Genomic DNA, 25,280 nt, shown 5'->3' on the forward strand with positions numbered 1-25,280 from the left:
TCAGTTTACAGGTCGACCACAACAAAGCAGCATCTCGTCCTTTCGCCTTGTCCCGGATATTCCGAGCTACATTATGGCTCTTTAATTTCGCTCAGTTGTTGGACCCGAAAACAAGTCGTGCTTTGCTTCAGCAACGCACCCCCAAGTGCTCTACAATTTTTTTCTGCAAGAATGGAGTAAGTGTAACTCTCTCTACTCGCTGTCCATAAGTTTGTTGTTGTTGTTGTTATCACTTTGTTGTCACCAGTGGCTGAATGTTTTTACTTTACACTTTTTAAAAAATTTTATTTTGACTATTTCTCCAATTTAATCCTTTTTTTTTTTTAAATCAACGCTCATTCCACGGTTTGTAGTTGTTTACAACAGTGTGGCAGCTTTGTTAGCACGATGGGAAATTATACATGCACTGTAACTGTAGGGACTCTACAATGAAGATACAACATAACTTATTTGTCACTTTCAGTTTTATATCTTGCCAGCTTTTCATTTAGATGCCTCATTGTTGTAATCTAAACTGCTTAAGTGATCAGAGGTGATTAATTTAAAAGGAACATGCGATTTTGAAGCAGCTCATCTGCATTAATCCGACTTAGCCAGCAGGATGCCTCTCACTTAGTGAGACATAATTACTGTGCAGCTTCTTGTCAATAGTTGGGCCCCTGACAGCATCACATGGTCCCACGTGTTTTCAGGACGTCAAGTGCATTTTGCTCTGAGGCAGTTCAAAGCCCAACGGACCCAGCTCCCATTTCTGTATCACTGTGCCAAATCTGAGGGGGGGGGCTTTAGAAGAGTTTGTTTTTTTGCTTATTGGTGTTTGCTAAAAAGCTGCTTGCTTAAGAGAATGATTGTTTATTCTCCAAATATGCATGAATTACATAATTTGAAGGTGATTTCTTCAATGTAGCCTCTCATCAAAACACTCTAAGTCACATTGAAAACTTGCTGAGGGCAGCAGCAACTGATATTCCAGATTCCATCAGTCGACTGAATGCGCGGGATGTTTTCAGGCGCACACATTTCTGATCTGTCTCTCTGTTTACCCTCCAGGTTTCATTATGCTCACCCAGCCCTGCTCTCTGTGGCCCATCTGTCAGACCTTGCTTGCTCTCAGCATATGCTTGGACTTGGACTGAATCATAGCACCAACAGACAAAATGATGGCAACATCAGCTCCTGTTTGGAAGACTCTTCGTGTCTGCCCGGCAGACCCCCTCGCTCTCTCTCACCCACAGGCTAACCACAGCCAATCACAGGGGTGCAGGGGGGAGGTGTCAGAGGAGAGTCAGCACTTAATTGGTGAGTTGCAGCGAGTGCGCTTTTTTATATTTTTCCCCATTTCAGGTGGGCTCGGCACTGCAGCACATTCGTCCTTCTTGAACAGTAAGTAATAAACTAGCTACGTCTAATATTAGCTGCAACTTCATTTTTGAAAAATTTTGCTTTGCAATTGCTAATGTCGATTAGGTTATGCTTTACGTGCACTGCCGGATACGTGATATTTTTACTTTTGCATGAATGTTATTTTTTTTTAGCTGTAATATTTTCCTCCACCGAACAGCTTGTAACGAATGCCGCCCCTCAATAGGTGATGGTCTCACTGACTGGATGACGGAAGAAGTGGATTTCTCCTCGTACCTCCCAAACCCTCCTTCCCCTCCCTCCTCCACCAATGCCTCCCTTCCCCCTTCACCTCTTCAGAATGATATCCAGGTGCCCTCTGACTTGGAGGTCATGACCTCTCTGCTGCAAGAGGAACTCGCACAACTAGAGGACTACTTCCTGTCTGAACCACTGCCAGAGAAAGGGCCGAGGCTGGGAAAATGCGACAGGGGTCCACTGCCAGCGGGTCCTCAGCCATTCAGCCAGCTGCCATATGCATCATACTCGACATCCAACCAATCGGAAACCAGCCCACTTCTTGTTACCCTGGCAACCGGTGAACTGGACCTGCTGAGCATCTGTGGCGGGCCCATTGGGCGATCCAAAATTCCAAGACACGCCCCGTACAGCTGCAGTCGCCCCAGTGGGTGTGGTAGGAAAAGAGTTCCTGACGGTGTGAGGTTCAGTGAAGGCTATGACAACAGTTTGTTGAGTTCCAAAGGAAGTAACTCAGGTAACGCCGCTGTGACCCTTACAGGTAATTATGGCTGCGTAGAGGACGATCAGCTGCTAGGGAAAAGCTACTGCCTGGGTAGTGCAGTCGAGGTTAGAAGATGTGGTGTTTTATCCAAAGAAGAGAAAAATTGTTGTTTCACTCAAGATGTGATAGGTGGTGCAAAGGTAGTTGGTGGTGGATTTGGTTTTGGTGGATCACTGGATGTTCCACACAAGAAAGAGGATCTGTTGATGTATAGCATGAGGGAGGTCAGCGGAGGCACTGGTAGCAGCGAAGTGCTCAACAGTATCAAAACTAGTGTGGAGGTGACAAAAGCCACCGTTTCTTGGAAAAGCGAGAGCAGCGAAGGTTGTTATCTTCCAACAACGCCACAGTCTGAGGCCTATCATAGCTTCTTGGGCAACATCAATGAACAGGTGAAATCAGAGAGTCTGCAGATAGGTCAGCATGATATACACTGTAATTTCCTTGAAGATCAGGGCCCTGAATGTCTTTTAATGGCTAGGGAGAGTCTGAACCTGGAAACTTCAGGGCACAGACAAGCATGCAGGCTGAAAGAAGACCACTGTGCTGTGAAATACGAGGTGGACATCATTCCAGCTGAAGGCGGAGAACGCAAACAAAAGAAGCGAGACCAAAACAAAACTGCCGCTCACAGGTACGTTTTTTGTTTCTTGATGAAATGCAGCTGTTAATTTCACAAGTAAACACCTTCACTGAATCATTGTTTTTGCTTAATGCAGGTATCGCCAGCGAAAAAGGGCGGAGCTAGATTCTTTGGAGGAACAGCTGCATTGCCTTGAAGGGAGGAACCGCGAGCTCCGGGACAAGGCAGAGTCCGTAGAACGTGAAATCCAGTATGTCAAAGACCTGCTGATTGAAGTTTACAAGGCCCGTAGCCAAAGGCTCAAGCAGGACACAACAGCATAACACCACACTGCTGCAAGTACACTTACAGACAGTGTAACAGGGAAAACGTGGAGCTCTTTGTGTCTTTAAGTTTGTCCAACAATGAATGTTTAATTTTGTTTTTTTATTATGATGAGGGTAAGTGCATGCTTGGCTAATGCAAATTATTTTTTACATTTTAACTCAACACTCTATCCAATGCTTCCATTGGTTTTGCAGTCACATCACTTGAGCCTGCACTGTGGCATTGCAATGCTTTAAATGACAATCATTTTTAAAAGAGCTCGCACCTCGAGATAAATGAAAAAGGGTTAATATCTGAAGAAGTAATGTTAGTCACAATGCGGGTTTTATATTTTTAATAGCCTTACATTAAAATTGATGTCAGCAATAGAACTGAATTTTTTTTCTCTATTTTTAAATTTTATTTGCAATAACTGTATCAGCATTTTCAGTAGATGGAGTCGTCAAATGTGTTGTTGGTGTCAACATTTCAGTTTGTGCACATCTTTCAAATCAAATGCTTCTGTAATTTAATTTCTACCCTTCCTCGAACAGCAAATATTTCCATTGGTATGAATATTTTAAAATATTAGAACTGCCGTTGAATATGCATTGACTTTTAGAAAAGCGGAAAGAACCGCTGATACAGCCTACAAATAAGGAAAAAAAATATTGTCAAAAATTTTTATCACTTGATTATTGTATTTTTTTTTTGAAGAAGCACACGATTGACTTCAGGTGTAGTGTAGCCCTAAAAATTCATTATGGGATTTGTATGTCTTAAGCATTTTACCCTGCTTTGTTGAAAACATTACTTTGTCTTTCGTATTTACATTTGTTTATTTCTTCTGATATTTACATTCCTTTCAATGTAACAAACCATTGTTTTTTAAAGCAATGTTTGCAAATAATGCCCAAATTATAGCCTATATTGTGTGACCAAAAGAGAACTAATTTACTGTTTTGAAGTGTGTGGTGGCAGTGAAGTTTTCTTCTCTTGCATATTGCAATTTTTACAATCTGTTTTGCAGCTCAGGATATAAGATTTATCCTCCAGTCCTGAAACATCAGTAGGTAATCATAGCAGAAGACTTGAAGCTCTTCTGTTCTTCTGATTGCCTTTTCCAGGCAAATATTTCACTGGCACACAGGTTTTCCTAATGTAAAAATGGGATCTCCACATGTACAAATATTGTAACTATAGTGGCGTTTTAGCAGCCTCCCTCTGCATGCCTTTACATTAATGTACTCCTTCTCTCTCTCTGGAATAGAAAATGTAGGGTTTCTGAAGTAAGTCGGGGAATCTTTCTCTAAACTGCTTGTTAAGGCAATAAGTTTTATAGGCCTCTGGCTGTTCTGCACTAATTTGTAACAACTTTTATATGTTCAGGGAGTGGAGTGTGTTAGCATTTTCTTTCTAGAAATTAAACTGAGGGAAAAAAATCTCATTAGATTATTTGTTGAGGCTTTTGCAGCGTTAGATTTGGTGCAAGAGGATATTGACTGAATTTTCCACTTCATTTGTTGTTATTCTAAGCAAATAACCACTGTTACTGTTATACATGTCACTACCAAGGATAGTTTTTTTTCTATGCATATTTATTTTGAGACAATCCTGAATATGAGCGCTAATTTATTTATTGTCATTTGTACTGTTAATTTGCCTATAAATTCATGTCATGTTGTTTTAGCCCCCTGCGGTGTACTATCAACTCCGAATGTTAAAACCAAAAAATGTGTACTGAAGGCACATTATAGCGCTTTGTAATTTCAAGGTAATTTAATCAAATTTGCATATTTCCTTTGTGTGATGTCGACTTTTTTCTTTTTCCTTTAAAAAATAAAGTGTGTCATTAACTTGTCCCGTCGTCTGTGTGCGTTTTAATGTGGGTTTTTTTCCGACTCTGGAAACTGACTGGAAATCCTCTTTTCCTGCATCGACTGTTATAATCCAACATTACAATTTTCTGCCTGAGATTTTAACGCAGTTTTTTTTTTTTTTTCGATGTAGTAAATCATTGTTATTACGCAAAGCAAAGTTCCGGGGCCTGATGGACGCACATTCGCTCCTTTTCTCATCCAACCCCGTCGGAACAGAATTACAGAGAGGAATGGGTACTTGGATTATTATTGATAGTGGCAATATTACGCTGCAAACGCAATTTAAAACTATTTAAGAAGGAATAAACAGCGAATTCGACGTCCAATCTTCCGAAATGCCATTTTGGCCGCTTACTGTGGCCCAACAGCTCAATAAATCTAGTCCTGTTTTACAGGCCAAAATCACAAATTTACCCTAAAGGACTTTAAATTCTGTCCAATGTGCCTCTATCCTTACGGTCGATTCGGATGAGGAAAAAAGTCATCCGAAAATTCTATATGTGCGCGAAATGCAGCCAAAACGCTGTCAGAGTGGAAAACATTTCTAATTTAAAGTAAACTCACATGCACATTTCTTGCTGTTGTAGCGACTATTTAATTAATATTAGTAGATTATAGTGAGGAAGGAATGTAGAAAAAAAACCCAAAAAACTAAATAAACCCTCCCTAATTAAAAAGGAGGGGGAAAAAGTCGTTTGCATGGAATTTCGATTGCACTAAGTCGATTTTTTGTCTGCAAAATTCTAACAATAAAAAAACAAATCTGTCATTATTTATTATGAGGGAAAAATAAAGGGGGATGATTATGTACAGTAGTTCTTTAACACACTGGTTCATATAGGAGAAAGCACTCTAGAGAGAGGAGGAGAAAGATTGGAATCTTCTTTCATTTCTGGTGAGCTGGACTCGCTTGCAGCTGCCCAATGAGCTGATGGATGTCACACTGTGGAGGAGCCTGATGTGAAGCCTGAAGGAGTTTCTTAGTGGCATCCAGAGATATCAGGACCTTCAAATGAATTTAAAAAAGAAAGGGACTAACTTAAATTAATTTTTATACATCTTTAAAGTCACAGAGGCAAAGTATTTTACTCGTCCATGAAAGAATAAGCAGTGAACAAATTTATATAAAGGAAGAAACAAGCTCAAGGCAGTACAACTAACAGTAATTAAGAGGCAAGCCTAGAAGGCATTAAGAGGGAAACTTTTTTTTTCACTTCTGTAACAATTACAGAAAGTTCCTCATTCTGAAAACAGAAACTTGTAACATCTGCCCTATGTGACCTGATCATTCCATTACCTGTCGTATTGCGTCCTGCTGGGTGTACAGGCTCAGAGTTGCTATGGCAGCTTGTCTCACTGCATTATGGGAATCGGTGCATGCGGCTCTCAGAAGTAAGCTGGGCACACCTTCCTCCAACAACAAGGGTACAGCGGCGTCGACTTTTACCAGGTTTCCCAGGGCTGTGCAACAGTGACGGCGTGTGATGGCGTCGGGGTCAGTGATCAGAGCGGCCAGCAAGGTCGCCGTCCTCCTGGCTTCCTCTGTCCACCTTCTCACCTCCTCATCATCAACTGCCTGCTCTGCTATTGCTTCCAAATCACATGCTTCCTCAATATCTAAACACCTGAGTTTATTTTGCGCCTTCTCTTTTCCCCAACCTGTACTTCCACTGCCCTTTTCAAACGTTGCTGCTATATAGCCCAGCCAGTTTCCGACTGCCCTGCAAGCCATTCTTCGGACAGGCATGAAGGAATCATGCAGACAGCCTATCGTGCCTTTGAAAATGTTAAGTTGCAGTGTGTCTGGTGTAGGAGGCCTGAATGGGTGCAAATTTCCCAAAAGTCTGCATGTGGCCGCCCTGATCTGGTCGTAAGCGTGAGTCAGAGCCTGCTGCAGCACCGAGGCTTCCACATTAAGCTGAAGGGAGGCAGGCGAAGGGGGACAACGAGCGACTTGGGACAGCAGAGTAAGAAGCTCCACCGCAGAGTCCCACAGCTCATCCAGCTGCAGTAACTCACAGAGCAGAGAGCTGGCAGTTCTGGTTAGAGGAGGCTGATGCCCGGCGGATGTGAGCTGGCTGTCCTGTGGTGCTGAGAAAAAGCCAGAAGCAGCTTTTCTGAGGTGGGCAACAGAACGCTGGGGATCACACAGGACCAAGCGGCTCAGCAGGGAGAGAGGCAGCTCTAGCAGTGGAGGGGGAAGAGTTTGAATTACCTGTCAAAGCATGAAAAACATAATCACACTGACAACTCGTCACACATCAAACAGCCGACAACAAAACAACACAGTGCTCTCCCAAAAGTACAGAGACATTAGCATGTACAGTACTACATGCCAGACTAGTGCAAGAGTTATCCTGGGTTGCATCAGAAAATTATGTTTGTCAACAAGGTCTTTATTGGAGCATGAGAAGGCCCAAACCTGCAGGAGGCTTGCAGCAATACCACAGCTGTCATACAACTGGAGAATTGTGGACATGGTGTGTGAAGGCAGGTCCAGAGCAAACGGAAAACATAATAAGTGGCAGCTCAATGCAGATAAGCTGTCGTGACTCAGATCCACCTCGGGTCTCCCAGGATTGCCGTTGGCAAACAAATGAAGACTGTGGGGTATAAAAGATGCCACCGTTAGCTCCAGGCGTTGTAGCTGTGTGGTTCTAAGACTTATGGTACAAATGAAACAACAGATTAATCAAGACATATGAACACTAACCAGTCAGTGCCCAGCAGCAGGCCAAGAGTGTATAAACATTTTGATCCATTCTCAGAAAACAGAGGAACGCATGAGTATGGATCCTTGGTAAAGACTAACAGCACCGCAGACAAAAAGGAATGCAGATCTAAAATGAAAAAAAGTATTTTTAAAAAAATAAATAAAAGTGATTTTTCTAAATTTTTTTTTTGGATAGAGTAGGTTTCATAGAAAGCAGATATTTACCATCTCCTGAACAGAAGTCCAAGTCTCTGCTGATCTGACTCCTGCAGAGGAAATGTCCATAATTGTGAACACATACATCAATCTGTGTTTTGTGGTGCATTTTATCTTTACACTGAGCTTCCATAAAGACCTGGGTTTTGGTGTTGTGCTGGCTTGAATCTTTTTGATGCTCTGGCTGGCGATCACTGGACCTGACATAACAGAGCCATCACTGGAAGGGGGCTTAGGGATGCTGCTGGGGGTTTTCACTCTAGGGGATGCTGCTGCCATCGTAGAGGTGACCTTTTCATTCCCCACTCCATCCTTCTTCTGTTGTTATGGCACAAAGAACAGTTAAATATCCTTAATGACTTTCCGTGCAACCAATTATACAAATAAAAAAAATCAATCTAAGACTTACTTTGGTACTGTCAGTGCCTGAAGGTTCCCTTTTGTTACCGTTCTCCCTCTGTTCCCTCGCCCTTCGCAGCAATCTGCTCCCGCTAGAAGTCGGTACAGACTTTTCTGCCACTTGCTTAATTTTCTGCGCCAGCACATCTGGACTGGGCGTGACTGTCAGTGGACTGAAAAGGCTTGTGTCTGACAGCACTGCGAACACATCAAAAAGGTCAGGCATGAGAATGACCTCAAACAGTCCGATGTCATACATATGTGCAAATTTCACAATGAAGTCAAGAGTATTAAGCATCACCTAGAACACCATCAGCAACAAACGGATGGTGGAGGAGGTCTGGCCATGACAACCGTTTCTGAGGGTCTTTGGTCAACAAACCTTTCAAGAAACTCTGTAAGGGAAATTATTTGATAATAATAATAATAGCAATATAGATAACACAACTAAGGGAACATAATATGCATGTCATACATCAAACAAAAACAGCTTTGCATCCATTGACCCCTTTGGTAGGCCTGGAGCGGTTAACAATATAATAACATAACATGAAACTTGATGCTGGTGTCTGCTCAAAAATGATTTTCACTGGAGTGGTGGGTACATGGGTTGACTCTAAACCCCAGTATTTCTAAAACTCATGTCCTTAAGCACAGTTTAAAATCACCTGGCTGTGAAATTTAGTGATAAGGCTTCGGGTTTTCAGTATTCAATCAGCTTGCATTGATAGAAATCACATCCTTATACAGTGAAAATGCTGACATTGACCTAAACGTGACACAAAATGCCAAGACTGTAGCTGCAAAGTACCATGCAGGTGTCGCTCATAGTCTCGGGCCATTTGACTGGGTCCCTCACAATGAGCTGCACCAGGTGGAAGATGGAGTTAGTGTAGAACGGCGGCGCCCCCGTGTGGAGCTCATAAAGGATGCAGCCCAGAGACCAGAGATCAGCAGTGTGATCATATGGTTTCTCCTCCACCAGCTCAGGAGACATGTACAGTGGTGTTCCCTTGATAGAAGTCAGCACCAAGGTGGAGACACTCATGGCTCTGGCAAACCTACAGCAAGAATGCATCATGTAATGTATGCTTTTGGGAATGATTAATACAGCTGCTTTATCCTTTAAAATAATCACCATCAGCCTACCCAAAGTCACACAGCTTCACCACACCACTTTTTCCTAGGAGGATATTTTGTGGTTTCATGTCACGATGAAGAATGCGGTGGGAGTGTAAATAATACAGAGCTGAGACCAGCTGGCAGGCAATCTCACGGACCTTGTAAAAAGGAAAAAAATCAAATGTAAATCCTGTGAAATTAGACTAATGTCTGGTGTAACTGTGTGGGGACAGTGCATACCTGGTTCTCTGGTAAGCTCCCATCATCCTCTAGAATCTGGAACAACTGGCCCTCTGCATACTCAGTTACAACCACAACCTGTTGCAAACATAGAAGACACTGTGGATTGTGAACTCACATGTGAACAGACTTTTTGTTTGGCAGATCAAAAATCTAACAGTTGGCAACTTCTTTTGGAAACTTAAATAGGTTTGGGGTGTTTTAAACAGAAGATTAAAAGCACACCTCAGTTTCAGTCTCAAAGCTGTCAAAGAGTTGGACAATATTCGGGTGTTGAAGATCCCTCATGATGTCAATTTCCCTCTTGAGATTTCGTAGCTCCTTTTCAGAACGACCCAGCTTTGGCATGAACTTTAGAGCCACAACCTGCAGGGACACACATGGACAGACGGTAAAATTGTGTGTTTAAACAAACATTTAACCAAACTGTGCTCCCGTAAAAACTTACCTGGCCAGTAAATCTTTTCCTTCCCTTGTGAACTCGGCCAAACGAGCCTTCTCCCACCAGCTCCAAAACATGATATGAGTTCATGTGGACGGCAGCAAGCTAACGGTGGAGACCAACGCGGAAGTTCGGAGCTGTTAGCATCGGTAAGTTTTCTCTCAAGGGCGGTGAGCAAGCTGTAGTTTTAGTCCTCGTGTACAACACAACAGACGAGTATACTTGTAAGAGGAACTTTTAACATTACAACGAACAAGTTATAGGCGGTAGCTTACTGAAAGCTGATAATTTCGAGCGGCAGAGTTCAACAACTGCTTTTTCGGTTATTACCAACGAATACGATACGAGCTCGCACGTTTAACTGCCAATTCACAAAAGCAACAAAAGACACGGTAAAGTTTGACTTACCACGCATATGTTTTTATGATTTATAAGTGCGACCTTTTAGTAGCTTATTTTAAACAACGATTTTTTTTGTGTATAATTTCTTCAAATTTAATGCTAACTTCAAAACCGGCTTTTCTGTGGACACACGTGAGCAGGGGTCCTTAGCCTAGCAACAGCCGTTGCGTTCCTAGCAACGGGCTGAGAACTGAAAACAAAGTAGGTGGTGGCTTCACCAGAGGAGCTCTGAGAAACTCTCTCTGGATCAGACAATAACTTTGCTTTGTACTCAGCCTATGTTAGAAAAAAGTTTTAAAGGAACACAACAAATACCATTGTTAGAAACATGATCAGCATGTGCCACCAAATCATTTTTATGATTCAGTGAGCAAATAGTTGATGTATTTTTAAGAAATAGCTAAAACAAACAAACAAACAAACAAAAAACATATCGCATAATCTGCTCTTCAGTTATTTACAGTTGAAAAGCTTCATTAAAGCATAACACAATCAGTTACTATCTGTTCATCTGTATTAACTTTGGGATTGTGTCCTGAGGGGCATAATATCCAAGATGTGTCATATTCTTGATAAATCCTCAATGTTATCTGTATCTATTTGCATTGTATTTTATAATGGTTAGATACAGATGCATAGCTACATAAACAGATACCTGTTAAATGTTGTTAAAACGACAACGTTGGGGAAAAAATTAATCTAAAAAGCGGCAAAGAAATGGGGTTTTTTTGTATTTATTAATACTAAAAGGCTACGGCTAAGACAAGGGCAATATAAATAAAAATCTACAACAACAATAGCCTATAGTATAGCAATCAGAAAAGTAAATTTGACCAGAAATGTAAAAACAGTCCTCCTTTCACATAAAGAAAGGTTACTTCCAAACGTTACCACAGTACAGTACTTGAGTAAATGTACTTAGTTACTTTCCACCTTTGTTTTGCATTTGTTATTTCATTACAACATATGATAGTGGATCTTAAAGCTGAGGTATTTCAGTTATTAATTTGTCCACCAGATGTCGTGTGTGATTCAGGCACAGAGACAGAGCTGACCACGACAGCAAAGCTTTCCTCTGTGGAGCTTCAGCTGCAATATTCTACTTGTGTCACTGTTCTACTTTACTAACATTTTAGGTATATTCCTGCTGACACCGATGCTTAAATAAAGATGGCATATTTTTGCAAGTATCTTTCTTAGATAAATATAAAACGAGATGCAGTTAATATTTCTGTTCATTTAACATACAGCACTGAATGTGAAATTAAGTCATTTTATCTCCACAGATTAGCACAAAAAAGTCAGTTCAGCACTGAATTAATAGAGTAATGTAGATTATGTGGAGTCAGGCAACGTCTCGGTGCAAAGTGGAAGATCTGCTGTTTTCTCGCGTTTTGTTGAGACGTGATGACAGGCCTGCTGTTTGCTCAGTTTCAAGTGGAGGCAGAGAAAGTCTTGAGCTGAAAGGCGCATCCAATGAGCAGCTCCACAGTCTTCCCCCCCGCAAAGGAAGATTGTGTTTCCATATTTTTACACATGACCAAAATGCATAAAGTCCGCAGAAGGCAGCAGTCGACTCAGCACACACAGGTGGAGGATGGGAATGGGTCATGACCAGGAGGAGTTTTCTCTGAGTGGACTTGTACGACCTGCATTGTTTTAGAGTTCTGCGCTTTTGGATTATGCTCCTCACCCTGATCTGTGGCTCGCACCGCTTCCACTGAGCTTGCAGATTCAGAATCGTTTTGTTTTCTCTGCTTGTCATTGCATTCTTTGCTGAATGCAAACATCGTCATGTTTATCAGAACAACGTTTCTCCTCTACTTTCTGGTCTCTCTGTTACAGCTGGTCCGTTGCATGGAAAGTGAACTTTGCTTCCCGGTTAGGTTGGATAACGATGACAGGAGGGATTTTGACAACGACGTGGAAATCCTTAGTGGAAAATGTGTCATAAAAATACGAGCTTTCCAGCAGGAATTAGTGATCGATTTGCACCAAGACTCTAATTTCATTGCCCCTTCCATTTCTAACCAAGACGCACTGTGGCTCCCCAACACCGATGTCACCACTGACCTGAGCCGGTGTTTTTACTCCGGATATGTGAACGGTGACCGGTATTCTTACGCTGCTTTGAGCCTCTGCAAGGGTTTACAAGGTGCATTCGGCTTCCAAGGTTGGGAATATTTCATCAGCCCGGTACAAAATGACACCAGAAGCGCAGAGAATGCGCACATTATCCGGCGCAGAACCAGCAACAACCTGAAGCTCAGTTCAACCTCTAGGTGCGCAGTGGACAGCGACATTAGTGTCCAGGTTGCGCAATCGTTGGAGAAATACAAGCATCTGACAGACTACAACAACGTGACCGAAACGATGCTGAAGAGGATGGGGAGAGCCAAAAGGTTCGCCTCGGTCCCCAGATATGTGGAGGCGCTCGTGGTGGCGGACGAGTCCATGGCGCAGTTCCATGGAGATGACTTAAAACACTACCTCTTGACACTGATGTCCGTGGCAGCGAGGCTTTACAAGCACCCCAGCATCCTCAACTCCATCAGCATCACAGTTGTGAAGATCGTGATTATATCCGAGGAGGACAAAGGACCCAAGGTGTCCGGGAACGCAGCCATGACGCTGCGAAACTTTTGCACTTGGCAGAAAAAGATGAACAAAAACAACGACAAGCATCCAGACTACTGGGACACGGCAATTCTTTTCACCAGACAGGTAAAACTGAACTTTATTGACGTTTATATAACAGCGTTTGCAGTAAAAAAAAAAAAAAAAAAGAGGAGAGGCACTATTTTCAGACGCGTAATTACGCACAGACATGCGTAAATATGTAGTGTTTTTTTATTTGCGAATACATTTTGTCAGCTTAATAAGTCACATATGAAGAAAACCATGATGGTGAGGATTAAAACATAACATTCATAGTCAAGTTTTGGCAAGTATTTGACAGGACGCGATTCTGCTGTAGACTTTATATTTAAGGCTTCCCCTAAAAAAACTCCCGCTGTCAGTTAATTGGTTAGCTCTGAAAACACAACTCTCCACCTCTGGTGAACTCAGGCAGCAGGCATTCAGTCCACCAATAGCATCGCAGCTTTGACACTGGGGTTGGCCACAAAGGAAATTACTTGAGCGGAGCAAAGCTCAAGGCCTGATTGCTCTTCATGGATCCTTAGAGAGTAGTTTTATGGACTTGGAATCCACCTCCGATTCCTTTTTGCACTCCTAAATATTTGACACAGGGTCAGAGATGAAGTCACTGCTTATGTCCACTGGTCAGTGTGATGAATGGGCTTTCATTTCATTGTTTGAAAACCTGAATTAAAGTTGACAAATCCGCCCAGCAGATTCATGTTTAGTCACTGAGAAAGATATTGTCTGGGTGCTTTTCCAGTCCGCAAAGAGTATAAACTCAAAGCTTCATCCACCAGAATTAAAGAAGCAGCAGCAATATTACCTCGGGCCAGTGTCACTAACATCAAAAGAATATTGTTATACCTGCAGCTTTACCAAATATAATGAGCATCACAGCTCTCGGGGATGCACTGGTCAGAACTGTCTTGTTTCTCTCAGTCATTCTCCTCCATCTGGGTTTTCCAGCCCAGCCCACCTCCTTGCCTGCTCCTCATTAAGCTGGCCCCTGAAGAGAGAGGTGGAGGGGTGGGGTGTGGTGGTGGCGGGCTTCTATGTATGTCAGAGTCACATCCCTCCATGTTTTCGCCCCACCTGCTTACTGCAAGTCTGAAACAAGCTGCTCCAGAGGGTCAGCTCTGCACAGCTGCAGTCAGACTGCACAGTTGCATCTTTGCAGCACATTCCTCACCCTGTCACACACTTCCTCTATCATTCATCCTTTGTACTGTAAGCCGTACTGACCTCAAAGATGGTCGTTATTTTCCAAAAACGTATTTCAAATACACCATCTAGAGTCTTACCAGGTCTTTGCTTCACATGCAAAGATGATGTTATAAGTTCTGCAGCCAGCTTGGATCACCTCATTCGACTGTACTGGACATGCTCACAGTGAGTCATGAGGATGTAATCTGCTATATAAAGCAAGAAAAGAGGCATGAAGGGACTCTGTTACTGTTTCACTTAACATATTGCACCAAAAGAGTGACCTAATCTGCTTTAATCAGAGGTTTGACTAACTGTAGCAAGTACTGTAATTCAGGAAAAGCTACATCTAGTTGAAATGGTCAAACAAAGAAGATTTCTTGTCAGTGGCTCTATTCTTTGGCAAGATACACAAAATGTCTATTATTGGGTAAATACTGTCATTGTCTAAAGGTACAAACCAGCAGGCAGAGTATACAACAAACAAAAAATGGAATGTTTAAGTAGCGTCTCAGCGCTTCATATAACACCATCCTTTAAACTAAGCTTCTGTTTAGCAACATTAATAACTTACAGCATAACAGCCTGTAATGGCCTTTCACTTCCCATAATTTTGAATCCACCAGAGTGATCTCTCCAGCATAAAGCAATCTGCAAAATTGTTTTGGGCTTTCTAACATCATGTACAAAATATCCAAGCTGTGGACAGTTTTAGCACAAAGTGCTCCAGCACAATATGAGCTAATAGGAACATGAAATTGTATGTAAATCTGTCAGGACTGACTGATGTAATTTTTTTTAAACAATTTTTATTTTTTTTGTCATTTATGTCTTTTGTGCATATATAGACAAAGTCCCCTCAAGTTACTTCAAGAATATTTAACATTTGAGCTTCAAATAGCAAATGGTGTCTCTGCACATCAAGCAGCAACACCCATGGGTGAAAAATGAAGTCGTGGTGGAAGTGCCAGAAACTGCAGTTCCACAAATGTCCACTTGAGGCCGGCTCCAAAAACAAGTCAATCCCCATAACCCCCATGTTCAAATGCTCAACTTTACAGAAGAAATAAACATATCTACATACTGGTACAAAAACTATTTTGCTCTCTATGGCTAAAGGGGGTGATTCTATGTATAACTCCATTTAAAAGGTATCGAGACTTAAAGTTATGTTTAATGAAGGGAGTTACCACTTTGAGTGACAAGTGGTTGCCATGACAGGACAGTCTATGGCCCACAGATGTTTGCATGGCCCGGCTTAGCTCCCCTCATGCTCCACCTCTTCGCTCATTTTTTAATTAGCCAAGAGTTAGGAGGAGTTTCAAAACTGCGCTTTAGGAAACCTCTGTTTGACGTCACGGAGGGTTCGTCCATCTTTAAATACAGCCTGTGCTGCACACATGTCTATTAATCACAGACCATTCTGCTCAGCAAACCAGCAAAGGTCAAAAAGTCAGACAACAACCCATCTTCTGTGGATTCATGACTCAAACTTAGTCAGTTTAGTGAGTTTTTTTCTCTCTACCCTGGCTTTCAGTAGACATTTAAGGCACATCCATTGTCTGCTGTTTACCAGCCCACAGAGTAATTTTGCAGGTTTTATGAAGACCAACTCAGTGTTGACCAGAGGCAACTGTGGTTGTCTTTTAAACTCTACAGTCAGCATGATTGTTGTGTGAAGAATGTTACAAGTTTACTCAGTTCATTAAGTTGCACAGACTGTTTATTGTATGAGAGCAGCCAAAAGATTAACCATGAATCTGTTCAAATGTGTGTTTCCCTCTGGAGACGGGGCTGCTGTACTGTAGCTCACAGCTTGTTTTCTTTTCCTTACATTATAGATAATGTGCTGAGAAAGAAGGGATCTCACCCAAGTATGTTGGGATGTCATAAACCCTGCCTGTGACTGCTGTATCAGACAAAAAACTCGAAGCAATACTTTTTAAAATAACTCTAGATTATTGCACCCAAAACAGAGAGTTGGAGCATGGAAATTTGAACAGAAAATAAAATGGAAATATTTCTTGGCTGAGGTAGCTATTGTTTTATAATTGCAGAAACAAAAAATGCAGAGATAGATGACAGATGTGGGAAGTAGGTCATAGCAAAGAACAAACTCATTGACACGGCTGTTTTCTCTCCCCTGTTCATCTTGCAGGTCTTATTTTATACTCAAACGGCCCAAACATTCAGATGTCGTCTGCTCACATGAGCACATCTGGACTAGATTTGCACCGGCCAACAATTGTGGTTTTGTGGTTTATTCTAGGAATGATTTGTCATAGCACTCGAGGTCTTCACTTGGCACTGTGTTTTATGATTACATTCAGTGCAGCAGAGGATCGGAGGGGCTGTGCGACATTAAACCAGAGCTGTTCTTTATCTGTAATAGCTGACCGCCACTGGTTTTCTGTGTTTGGGGTATGTAGAAACAGTACTGTTTTGGGACGAAGCAGATGGGTGGTTCTTTGCAGTGGTTACTGCCGAAATTTTCCTGTGATTAGGAGGTTCAGCTCCAAATGGATAGTCACTAAGATTGGTTTTAAAATCCTGTGGTAGAGAAATAGGTCATCTGGAAACTCTGCCCTGGCATGGAAATGTTATGGTTGGGGACAGTTACATTACCTCATAGAAGAAGGTGTGCTCTAAACACTGTTGCCCACTAAAAAGATTTAAAGACTGGGTGGTGGAAAGCGTTGCTGAACACTATTACATCTTTTCCCAAACTGTAGAAAACAAATCTAACTGTAATGACAACACAGAGGATAATTTAATAATCTATTGCAGAAATTGGACATTGTTTCTATTGGAATAATGACACCATCCTCAGACAAGTGAGTTGCTGAGGTCTGGGAACAAAGTGACATCACTACAAAAAGTCAGACAGGGCACAACACAGGAAAAGTTGCAGACAGGTTTCAGACTCAAATTTTCAGAGGAAACAGAAACCGTTGATAAAATTATGACCCAAGCTGTCCGTTGCACAACAGTTATCTTTTGCAGTGAGGGAATATTTTCTCTGTAATGTTTCTATCTCCAAAATCAGTAGTTTAAATAATCCAGCAAAACTGTTATTTAAGATGGTTTGGCTGGTATTTAAACTATCTAAATACCAACTTTCTACATTAAACTTTGCTTAACTGTGAGTACAATGTTATAGTAAATGCACTGAAATTGCGCTCGAATCCAAACCATAATTATCATTAACTTCTAACATACTTCGACTTATTCTTTGATGTGACTTTTTATGTTTTCATATTAACAATGTATCAGATGACAATATGAAAATACTTTGGCATTGTGACGAGGGCAATCATAGTGATGAACATACAGAGAATCATCATCGATACTTGCAGTTTCTTTCAGCTTTGTAGAACTTCGTGCTGTTTAGCTGTTCAGGCCACTATTTTACTGTTTCAGCAGGTGGCTGTTGGTATTGAAAAGGCCTTAAAACCCATTTGTTTCACAGCACCAAACAGCAAACAGATACAGTTAGCAACTGACTGGTGAACATGTGCATGTAGTAGCTCAAAACAGATATTCAGGCTAAAATAGAGCTAAAATAGACAGAATAGGAGTCTGGCTTTCAATAGACAACTAGAAACTCCACATAATGGATAATGTTTCTCCTGCTAATTGTGCAAAGAGGCAGCTGTTTGTTATCAAGTTTTCCAACTCAACATAAAATATCATTTATCAGTGTCATATTTAGAACTGATTTCCACTTCTCCCAAGTTGCCAAAAACACTAATTCCAGATTTAACTTCAGCTGGCTTTTGCTTTAATTCTGGTCTGCTAAAATGTACTGTTGTAAATGTGTTTTGTGTAGGACCTGTGTGGAGCCTCCACCTGTGACACCCTTGGCATGGCAGATGTGGGTACCATGTGCGACCCCAAGAGGAGCTGCTCTGTGATCGAAGACGATGGCCTGCCTTCAGCCTTCACCACTGCTCATGAGCTGGGTACGCCCACTCAGCACCATCCTTCAAGCATGCCTGTGCATAAATCATCAAAAAAAATCATGGCAGACATCTCAATCCTTCTTGACAGGACACGTGTTCAACATGCCACATGACAATGTGAAGGCCTGTGAGGACGTGTTCGGGAAACTACAGGACAACCACATGATGTCTCCCACGCTTATTCAGATCAACCGCACCAGCCCATGGTCCCCCTGCAGCGCCGCCATTATCACTGAGTTTCTGGACAGTGGGCATGGTGAGTTTTATGACTCCTGACCTCAGAGTTTCACATCTCATAGTGTCTCTGAAGGCTTCTGAAGCACCGCTGAAGATACCATTATCAAAGAGGAGTGGTCAACAAACTTGTAGCTAGGTATCAGTCACTATAGGGGCACATCCTCATCGTGTTAGTCACATACTGCAATTAGATGACTTCAATGGTACTGTTGTTGAAAAGCATCCCCTCAAGTCTTAGTATAACTAAAATCATTTGTCAGATTAGTTTAGTTTCACTGTTCATCTATGCTTCCAAATCTGACATCTGCCGAACCTCCTGTAGCATCACGCTCATAGCAAAATCCTCAAAGAACTTCATTCATTTGGATTCAGATTGTTTGCCAAACAGGACAGACCACAGGACTTGGCCTGAGAGCAATGCTCAATTTTTATTTTAAAACTGCCCCCACATCTGTCCCAAATTACAGGGCTCGCTCTGGGGAGAGTCGCCACAGTGGTTTGGACTGTGAGGTGTATCTGCCCACTGTTTCCCATGCAGGTTTACTCCAAATAGACTAACCTTTTTGCTTGTGTCTGTGTATTTTAGAGTCTGAGAGCAAAATAACGCAATCTACTTCAGAGGGAAGCATAAAAACATTTTCTGACTTGACAGGAAGTGATTTGTATGTTAAAATCTTGTATCCTGGCTTCTCCTGTCATAAATCTCAACTTCAAAAAGCAGTGGGAGGAAATACATGATTTGCAACCAGTCAACTCATCTACACATACACACACACACACAGACCAGCTATTGTTTTCCATGATTGCTCTTTAGAGAGAGAATAGGAAGGAAGAGGTGAGGTTTTGCCCAGGCGGTGTAGACTGGCTTGTTTATAGAGCATCATACTATCAGCAGTTAATCACTGTTTCTTCTGCCAAATTTGTGGTGAAATGGGAGGAAACAAATCTGCCACCAGTTACAGCTCATTCACTCACTGCCTTATTATTTGTTGTGAATCCACCGCAATGCAAATGGTATAATAAACAGCTCAAAGTCTGGGAATCCAGGTTTTCCCAATGCACATGACTTCTTTTGGATGTGAAAATTCCCCACAAGAGTGAGAAACTGTGTGTGTTTCTGAGGGAGAAAATCCTTCTCCTGGAAACCTTTTTATCTGCTGATCATCCATGTTTCCATTCAGCACCTACCCATCAAACTCTTCTTATTATTAGCCGGTTCTTGGAAATTTTCTGTATGTTTGTGTGTGTTAAATGGAGTGTGTGTCTTTGACCCTTGCAGTGCTTACTAGCTGCATACCGTTTCAGGCTCAAATTGAAAAGTTTACCATTATTCTGGTATAACTTTATCCCTCCAAGTCACGCAACAAGGGTGGGATGAAACAAAAGAGGATGAGCTTGTGGGTTTTGGGCAGATTTTGAGGATGGGCTAGGGTGGGGATGGCTGTGTGTGGGAGGTGTGTTTGTGTGTGTGTGTCTGTGTGTGGTATGTGGCATACACTGCATCAAGCTGTGCTTTCATTTCAAAGAGCACAAATCACAAGGGCAAAGACTGCTTACCGCAGCCAAACCACAATCCCACCCACAACACACACAAAAGGATAGTATAAATATTTAAGCATAAGTAAAGATTGCATTGTTTTTCATGTTTTTTTGTGTGTATTTGCATATTTCAGTGGAATTTTAGATGGAACATCTTTAATAAATGGGTGTGACTGATCTTAGCTGGTAAAGAGAAGCCACAAAACCAGAGAAGACAGCTGGTTTTACTTCAGTGTTGCTGACTGTGTCTTCTTCTTTTAGGGGAATGTTTGCTTGATCAGCCTCAGAAGCCACTAGTCCTTCCTGACGTGTTGCCTGGAGCTTCCTACAGCCTCGATCGGCAGTGTGAGCTCGCCTTCGGAGAAGGCTCCAAGCCATGTCCCTTCATGCAACCGCCATGCAGCCGCTTGTGGTGCACTGGAAAGTCCAGTGGCCACCTGGTGTGTATGACTCGACACTTCCCCTGGGCAGATGGCACCCACTGTGGGGATGGACAGGTCTGTGACCGAGGGGTCTGCTCTGACAAACAGGTCCAAAATGACAAGGTAAGACACATTCGGTTCTTCATATCATCATACACTTCGACTACCATATGATTGATGACGGTTTTTGTATTTTTTTTGTATTTCCAGGTGGACGGCCGCTGGGGTAAGTGGGGTCTGTTCGGTTCCTGCTCTCGCACTTGTGGAGGCGGCGTCCAATTATCTAAAAGGGAGTGTAACAACCCAGTTCCGTCAAATGGGGGTAAATACTGCCAAGGGGTTCGGGTCAAATACCGCTCCTGCAACCTGAACCACTGCCCTGACACAGGTACGAGTCACTCAAAACAGACAGCTCTGACATTTTCAACCCCCGAGCATTCCCTTCTTACCGTCTGTTCCCTCTCTCCTCCCTGCATAGGCAAGACTTACCGTGAGGAGCAGTGTGAGACCAGCGGTCACAGTTTCAATAGTAACCGTATTGGCCACTCTGTGGTGTGGGTGCCAAAGTACTCTGGAGTGGTCCCTGAAGACAAGTGTAAGCTCATCTGTAGGGCGAACGGCACCGGCTACTTCTATGTCCTGGCACCCAAGGTAAACAGCAAGTGTACTCTTCTCTCCCTGAAGAAAAAATTGAATTAATCAGATTGGTGATTAGACAAAAGTGCGATTACAGTAGGTTTAGGTTGAGATATTGTATCTTGAGAGGTCAGGTTATCAGCGAGTCCTCGTAGAAGATGAAAATATACCAGCCAGCTGTTCTTGGTCTCAGTGCAAAGAGTGAAGCAAAGAATGAAGGAGAGGAGGAGGGCAGTTTATCACTTTCAGATAGCAGGGTGTGGAGTGAGCTTGCACAGCAGTGAGACGGAGTTCACACTTCACTCCATCATACAGACTGAGGAGGAGTGGATAGGAGCACTCAGGGGACACGGAGCTCTGAATCACAGAGCAGCTGTGTGTTTTCACTACATGACTTTGAAACACAAATTAGTTCAAATCTTTGTACAGTTTAGTTCAAAACATGAGCTGGAGTTTGGTTCATTTAATGTCATTTCTCTAAGGTATTACATTCATGTAAAGGATGAAAGAATGCCTGTTTTAGGGTGTTAACATCAACATTAAGTGAACCTACCAGTCAGATTTGCAGACAGGCTATCAGTGGAGCTGGTCTCCATAGAATATACAGTATCTTACATCATCCTAGTATCTGTGTGTTCAGTGCTATTTATGTTCGTGAGGGATATTTTAAAAATGTATTTTGCCTGTAATAAATATAGCAAGTAAAAAAAAATACATTATATTTTATTAGAGTACAGCTTCCATCATAGAATATGTTGCAAAATGTGTTGCATGATGTATGTTTGCTTCCTCTGATTTGAGTTCTCATTAGAAAGGTGTATATAAATGAAGCTGACCTCAAAGGTTTTTTTTTTTTTTAAATACTTTAGGTTGTTGATGGGACTCCATGCTCACCAGACTCCACAGGAGTGTGTGTCCAAGGGAAGTGCATTAAAGCTGGCTGTGATGGCAAAATTGGCTCCACCAAGAAGTTTGATAAGTGTGGAATCTGTGGAGGTGACAACAAGGGCTGCAAGAAGGTGTCAGGACTCTTCACAAAGCCTGTGTGAGTAAAACTAAAACCCTAATAGACAAGTCTCACCATTTGGTAACCATGTTACTTTGTCCCGAAATAAGTTTTGAAAAGTTGCCTTGCAGTTTGTGCATGTACACAATTTCACAACGCTGTGCTGGTGTCGGTGCAGCAATAGGCATTATGTTTCCAGCTTAAATTGTAAGAAGGCAGATGATTGGCTTTTTGAGGGAGTGTAGCACATATGTCAAACCACTACTATCTTTGGCCTAATTCTCCCATGAATTTCCATTCAGGATTCTTTAAGTGATGAGTCTTTTTCTTAAAACATCTCTGGTAAAACCCACCTCATCATGGGATATAGCCAACATTTCTGACATTATTCTTTTATTCCCTTCTTACTGCAATATGATAGCTTTATCATCTTCTCTCCACTTGTATAAACCCCCACTGACTGTAAAATGTTTTGGCATGCAGGCATGGCTACAACTTCGTTGTCATGTTGCCAGTGGGTGCAGCCAACATAGACATCAGACAGCGAGGCTACAAGGGATTGATGAGTGATGACAACTATTTGGCAGTGAAGAACAGTGAGGGCCATTACCTGCTCAATGGGAACTACATAGTGTCAGCTGGCGAGAGGGACATCGCTGTAAAGAGCAGCCTGCTGCGCTACAGCGGCACATCTGGACTCTCAGAGACGCTGCTGGCTGTGAAGCCTTTGGGAGAAGCCCTGACTGTGGAGGTGCTGTGTGCGGGAAAGATGACGCCTCCTCGAATCCGCTACTCCTTCTACCTCGCCCGCCAGACCAAGGAGGACAAGGCTTCAAAGAAGGGGGGCCACTCACACAACAGTGTCCTGGCTGAGGATGGCGTCAAGGAGAAGGAAAGAGACATCCTGAAGAGGTCTTACAACAAGGAGGATTCTGCTATAGGGAAATGGATATCCAACGCCTGGGACACGTGCTCCGTGTCCTGTGGCCATGGGATCCAGAGGAGGATGGTGCAGTGTCTGACACCAGACGGGAAGCCAGGGCTGGACTGTGATTCTTCACAAAGACCCGCAGCCACCAGGGTGTGTGGAGACCCGTGTCCTGAGTGGTTCCTTGGGCAGTGGTCACCCTGCTCCAGAACCTGTGGGAAGGGCTTCAAGAGACGACCGCTGCACTGCAAAACCCAAACTGGGCATCTTCTCCCAAGAGATCACTGCACTGGCCTTCGTAAACCACAGGAGCTGGACTTCTGTAACCTAAGGCCCTGCTAGTGACTTAAACCTATAAACTACAAATGTTGTTCATGTTTTAAAATGGACTGAATTGAATCCACCTGCACATTTCACACCATGTCTGTCAGATGTAGATTTTTCCATCTGCATCACTGGACTGTCAGAGGATGACGGACATTCGCTTGGAAAAACATCAAGAATATTGGCAGGAGAGTCAAAGCCCAAGGATGAATGCTGGAAGATATTTTTCACTGCCATTACTTTGACTTCAGAAGACATTATCCAGGTGTAAGTCTGATGGCAAAATAACATAATAGAAGGTCAAATAAAATGTAGTTAAATCTCTTGTAGTGTCAGCAGATACAAAATACCCATTTGCAAGCAATCAATCGAGTTTACCTTATGAATCTGGAACCAATTTTATGTCATAATATTGTAACTGTGCAGGCTTTAAAGTTTTAGTTGAGTCTGCGAATAGATCTGAGAAGCTTGCCAATAGCCCCAAAAATGACTCCAGTCATTTTTCAAATAACAAATGCACCAGGATTGACATGGATAAATAGAACTGGACTAAAATGTAACATCCATGTGCTCCAACAAAGACGTTTTTGTGCTTTATTGGGAATCATTTAGGATCTTTTACCCTTTTGATATTCTGAAATGAAACAAATCTCATAATTTGCACGTTTCTGCTGCTGCATTGTTTTGCTGATTCCATTGTTTTTTTTAATCAGCTGGTTAACAGCTGGAAAACTTTCTGTAAGAGCTACAGGGTCATTTTTAAACAAACATTTATAAACAAACAGGCAGCATTTCTCCTTCCAAACCAGGAAGAATTTACCTGCGTATTTTCTAAGCCTGATTTCACACACATATATGTGCAGTGATGCAAACTGGATTCAATTCCTGCCTCCTGTGTTCAACATCTTTGATCGTTTCCTTGGTTTGACCTTAACAATTGTCGTCTCAGTTCACAGTGTTCAGCCACTCATGAAGCCTTTTAAATAATGCCTGTCTGGCACAGCTACTCCCGATAATTTATTATCAATGAAACGATAAGGCAGAGAGGGAATGTGTTTTACTGGATCTCCTCGTCAACGGCCCCCTCAGCCTGAGCCAAGCTGCTCTTTCTACAGTCGATGAAATCCTGTAATCCTTTATGTTCTTGTTTTATTTTAAAGCGCCACGTTGACCAGTCCAACATCCAGCTAAAGGGTTAATCCTGTAGTTGGATTATTATTTTAGTTTTATGTTGTTGTTTTTTTTTTTTTTTTTTTTTTAATCAGCTTTTGCACTTTGTACAGCAAAAGACACCAGTGACCTACATGGGCTGTACTGTATACTATGTATACATTTACTCAGCTCTGTGCAAAAAAAATAAATAAAAATAATGTAAATACTTTTTTAACCTTTTTTTACACAGGCATTTGTAATTGTCTTTGACTTCAGTATATTTATTCCAAAATAAAGCCATTACTTAACAGTTGTAAGTGATACTTTGCCTTTTTTTCTGTTTTATAATGACATAATGTCAGTATAAACTCCCATTTTACTGGGAGATGCTGCCTTTTACAGTCTTTCACATTTACATTTCTTCAACCTGCAGTAACACATATATTGTTTTATTAAAAATAATAAATTGGAGTGCTTTGGGTGATGTACTGACATTTTTAAAAAGCAGTTGTACAAATACTCATACAATACAGGCATTTAAAGTGTTAGTGGCTGAAGTCAGACCTTTTTTGCAGCAAGTTTTATGAAGTTTGGGTGATAAAACTTATTTATGATCCATGCAAACATGCCTTTTAAATTTTAGCTGGGGTTAAAGTGATGCCTCAGCAGTCTGAATTAGATTAACAATTTTTATTTTTTTCATGTCATGCACACAAAGTGCCCAACCCTCAGCACAGCCACAGTGGTCGAAACAATTCATTACAAAATTACAGGCTATTTTA

The 25,280-nt window shown here is 42.0% G+C and overlaps 3 protein-coding genes across 4 annotated transcripts; 2 read left to right on the forward strand and 1 right to left on the reverse strand.

Annotated features, from left to right (window-relative positions):
• The first annotated feature begins 5 nt into the window (after positions 1-5).
• On the forward strand, positions 6-4,892 carry atf5a (activating transcription factor 5a). Of its 2 annotated transcripts, none has more exons than XM_055017296.1 (4): positions 6-176; positions 1,051-1,383; positions 1,589-2,777; positions 2,863-4,892. In XM_055017296.1, exons 2-4 carry the CDS (start codon positions 1,158-1,160, stop codon positions 3,047-3,049), a joined length of 1,602 nt encoding a protein of 533 aa, XP_054873271.1. In that variant the 5' UTR covers positions 6-176; positions 1,051-1,157; the 3' UTR covers positions 3,050-4,892. The 2 variants fall into 2 exon arrangements, with proteins under 2 accessions (XP_054873271.1, XP_023135991.2); XM_023280223.3 differs by having other exon boundaries at positions 9-176; positions 1,051-1,299.
• A 599-nt stretch (positions 4,893-5,491) lies between these two features.
• Positions 5,492-10,889, reverse strand: stk36 (serine/threonine kinase 36 (fused homolog, Drosophila)). Its single transcript, XM_023280219.3, has 14 exons — positions 10,453-10,889; positions 10,051-10,237; positions 9,828-9,968; positions 9,603-9,680; positions 9,390-9,520; positions 9,052-9,301; positions 8,542-8,635; positions 8,251-8,438; positions 7,981-8,159; positions 7,851-7,891; positions 7,626-7,752; positions 7,335-7,515; positions 6,210-7,127; positions 5,492-5,918 (listed from the first exon to the last, which is right to left on the reverse strand). The coding sequence occupies exons 2-14, from the start codon at positions 10,132-10,134 to the stop codon at positions 5,799-5,801; spliced, it is 2,532 nt and encodes an 843-aa protein (XP_023135987.1). The 5' UTR covers positions 10,135-10,237; positions 10,453-10,889; the 3' UTR covers positions 5,492-5,798.
• A 1,029-nt stretch (positions 10,890-11,918) lies between these two features.
• Positions 11,919-24,811, forward strand: adamts15a (ADAM metallopeptidase with thrombospondin type 1 motif, 15a). Its single transcript, XM_023280217.3, has 8 exons — positions 11,919-13,170; positions 18,122-18,254; positions 18,343-18,510; positions 20,292-20,575; positions 20,663-20,840; positions 20,931-21,103; positions 21,958-22,133; positions 22,578-24,811. Exons 1-8 carry the CDS (start codon positions 12,241-12,243, stop codon positions 23,362-23,364), a joined length of 2,829 nt encoding a protein of 942 aa, XP_023135985.2. The 5' UTR covers positions 11,919-12,240; the 3' UTR covers positions 23,365-24,811.
• The last annotated feature ends 469 nt before the right edge of the window (positions 24,812-25,280 follow it).

This window comes from Amphiprion ocellaris, chromosome 14 (assembly GCF_022539595.1).
Source record: "Amphiprion ocellaris isolate individual 3 ecotype Okinawa chromosome 14, ASM2253959v1, whole genome shotgun sequence".
NCBI classification, from domain to species: Eukaryota; Metazoa; Chordata; class Actinopteri; family Pomacentridae; genus Amphiprion; species Amphiprion ocellaris.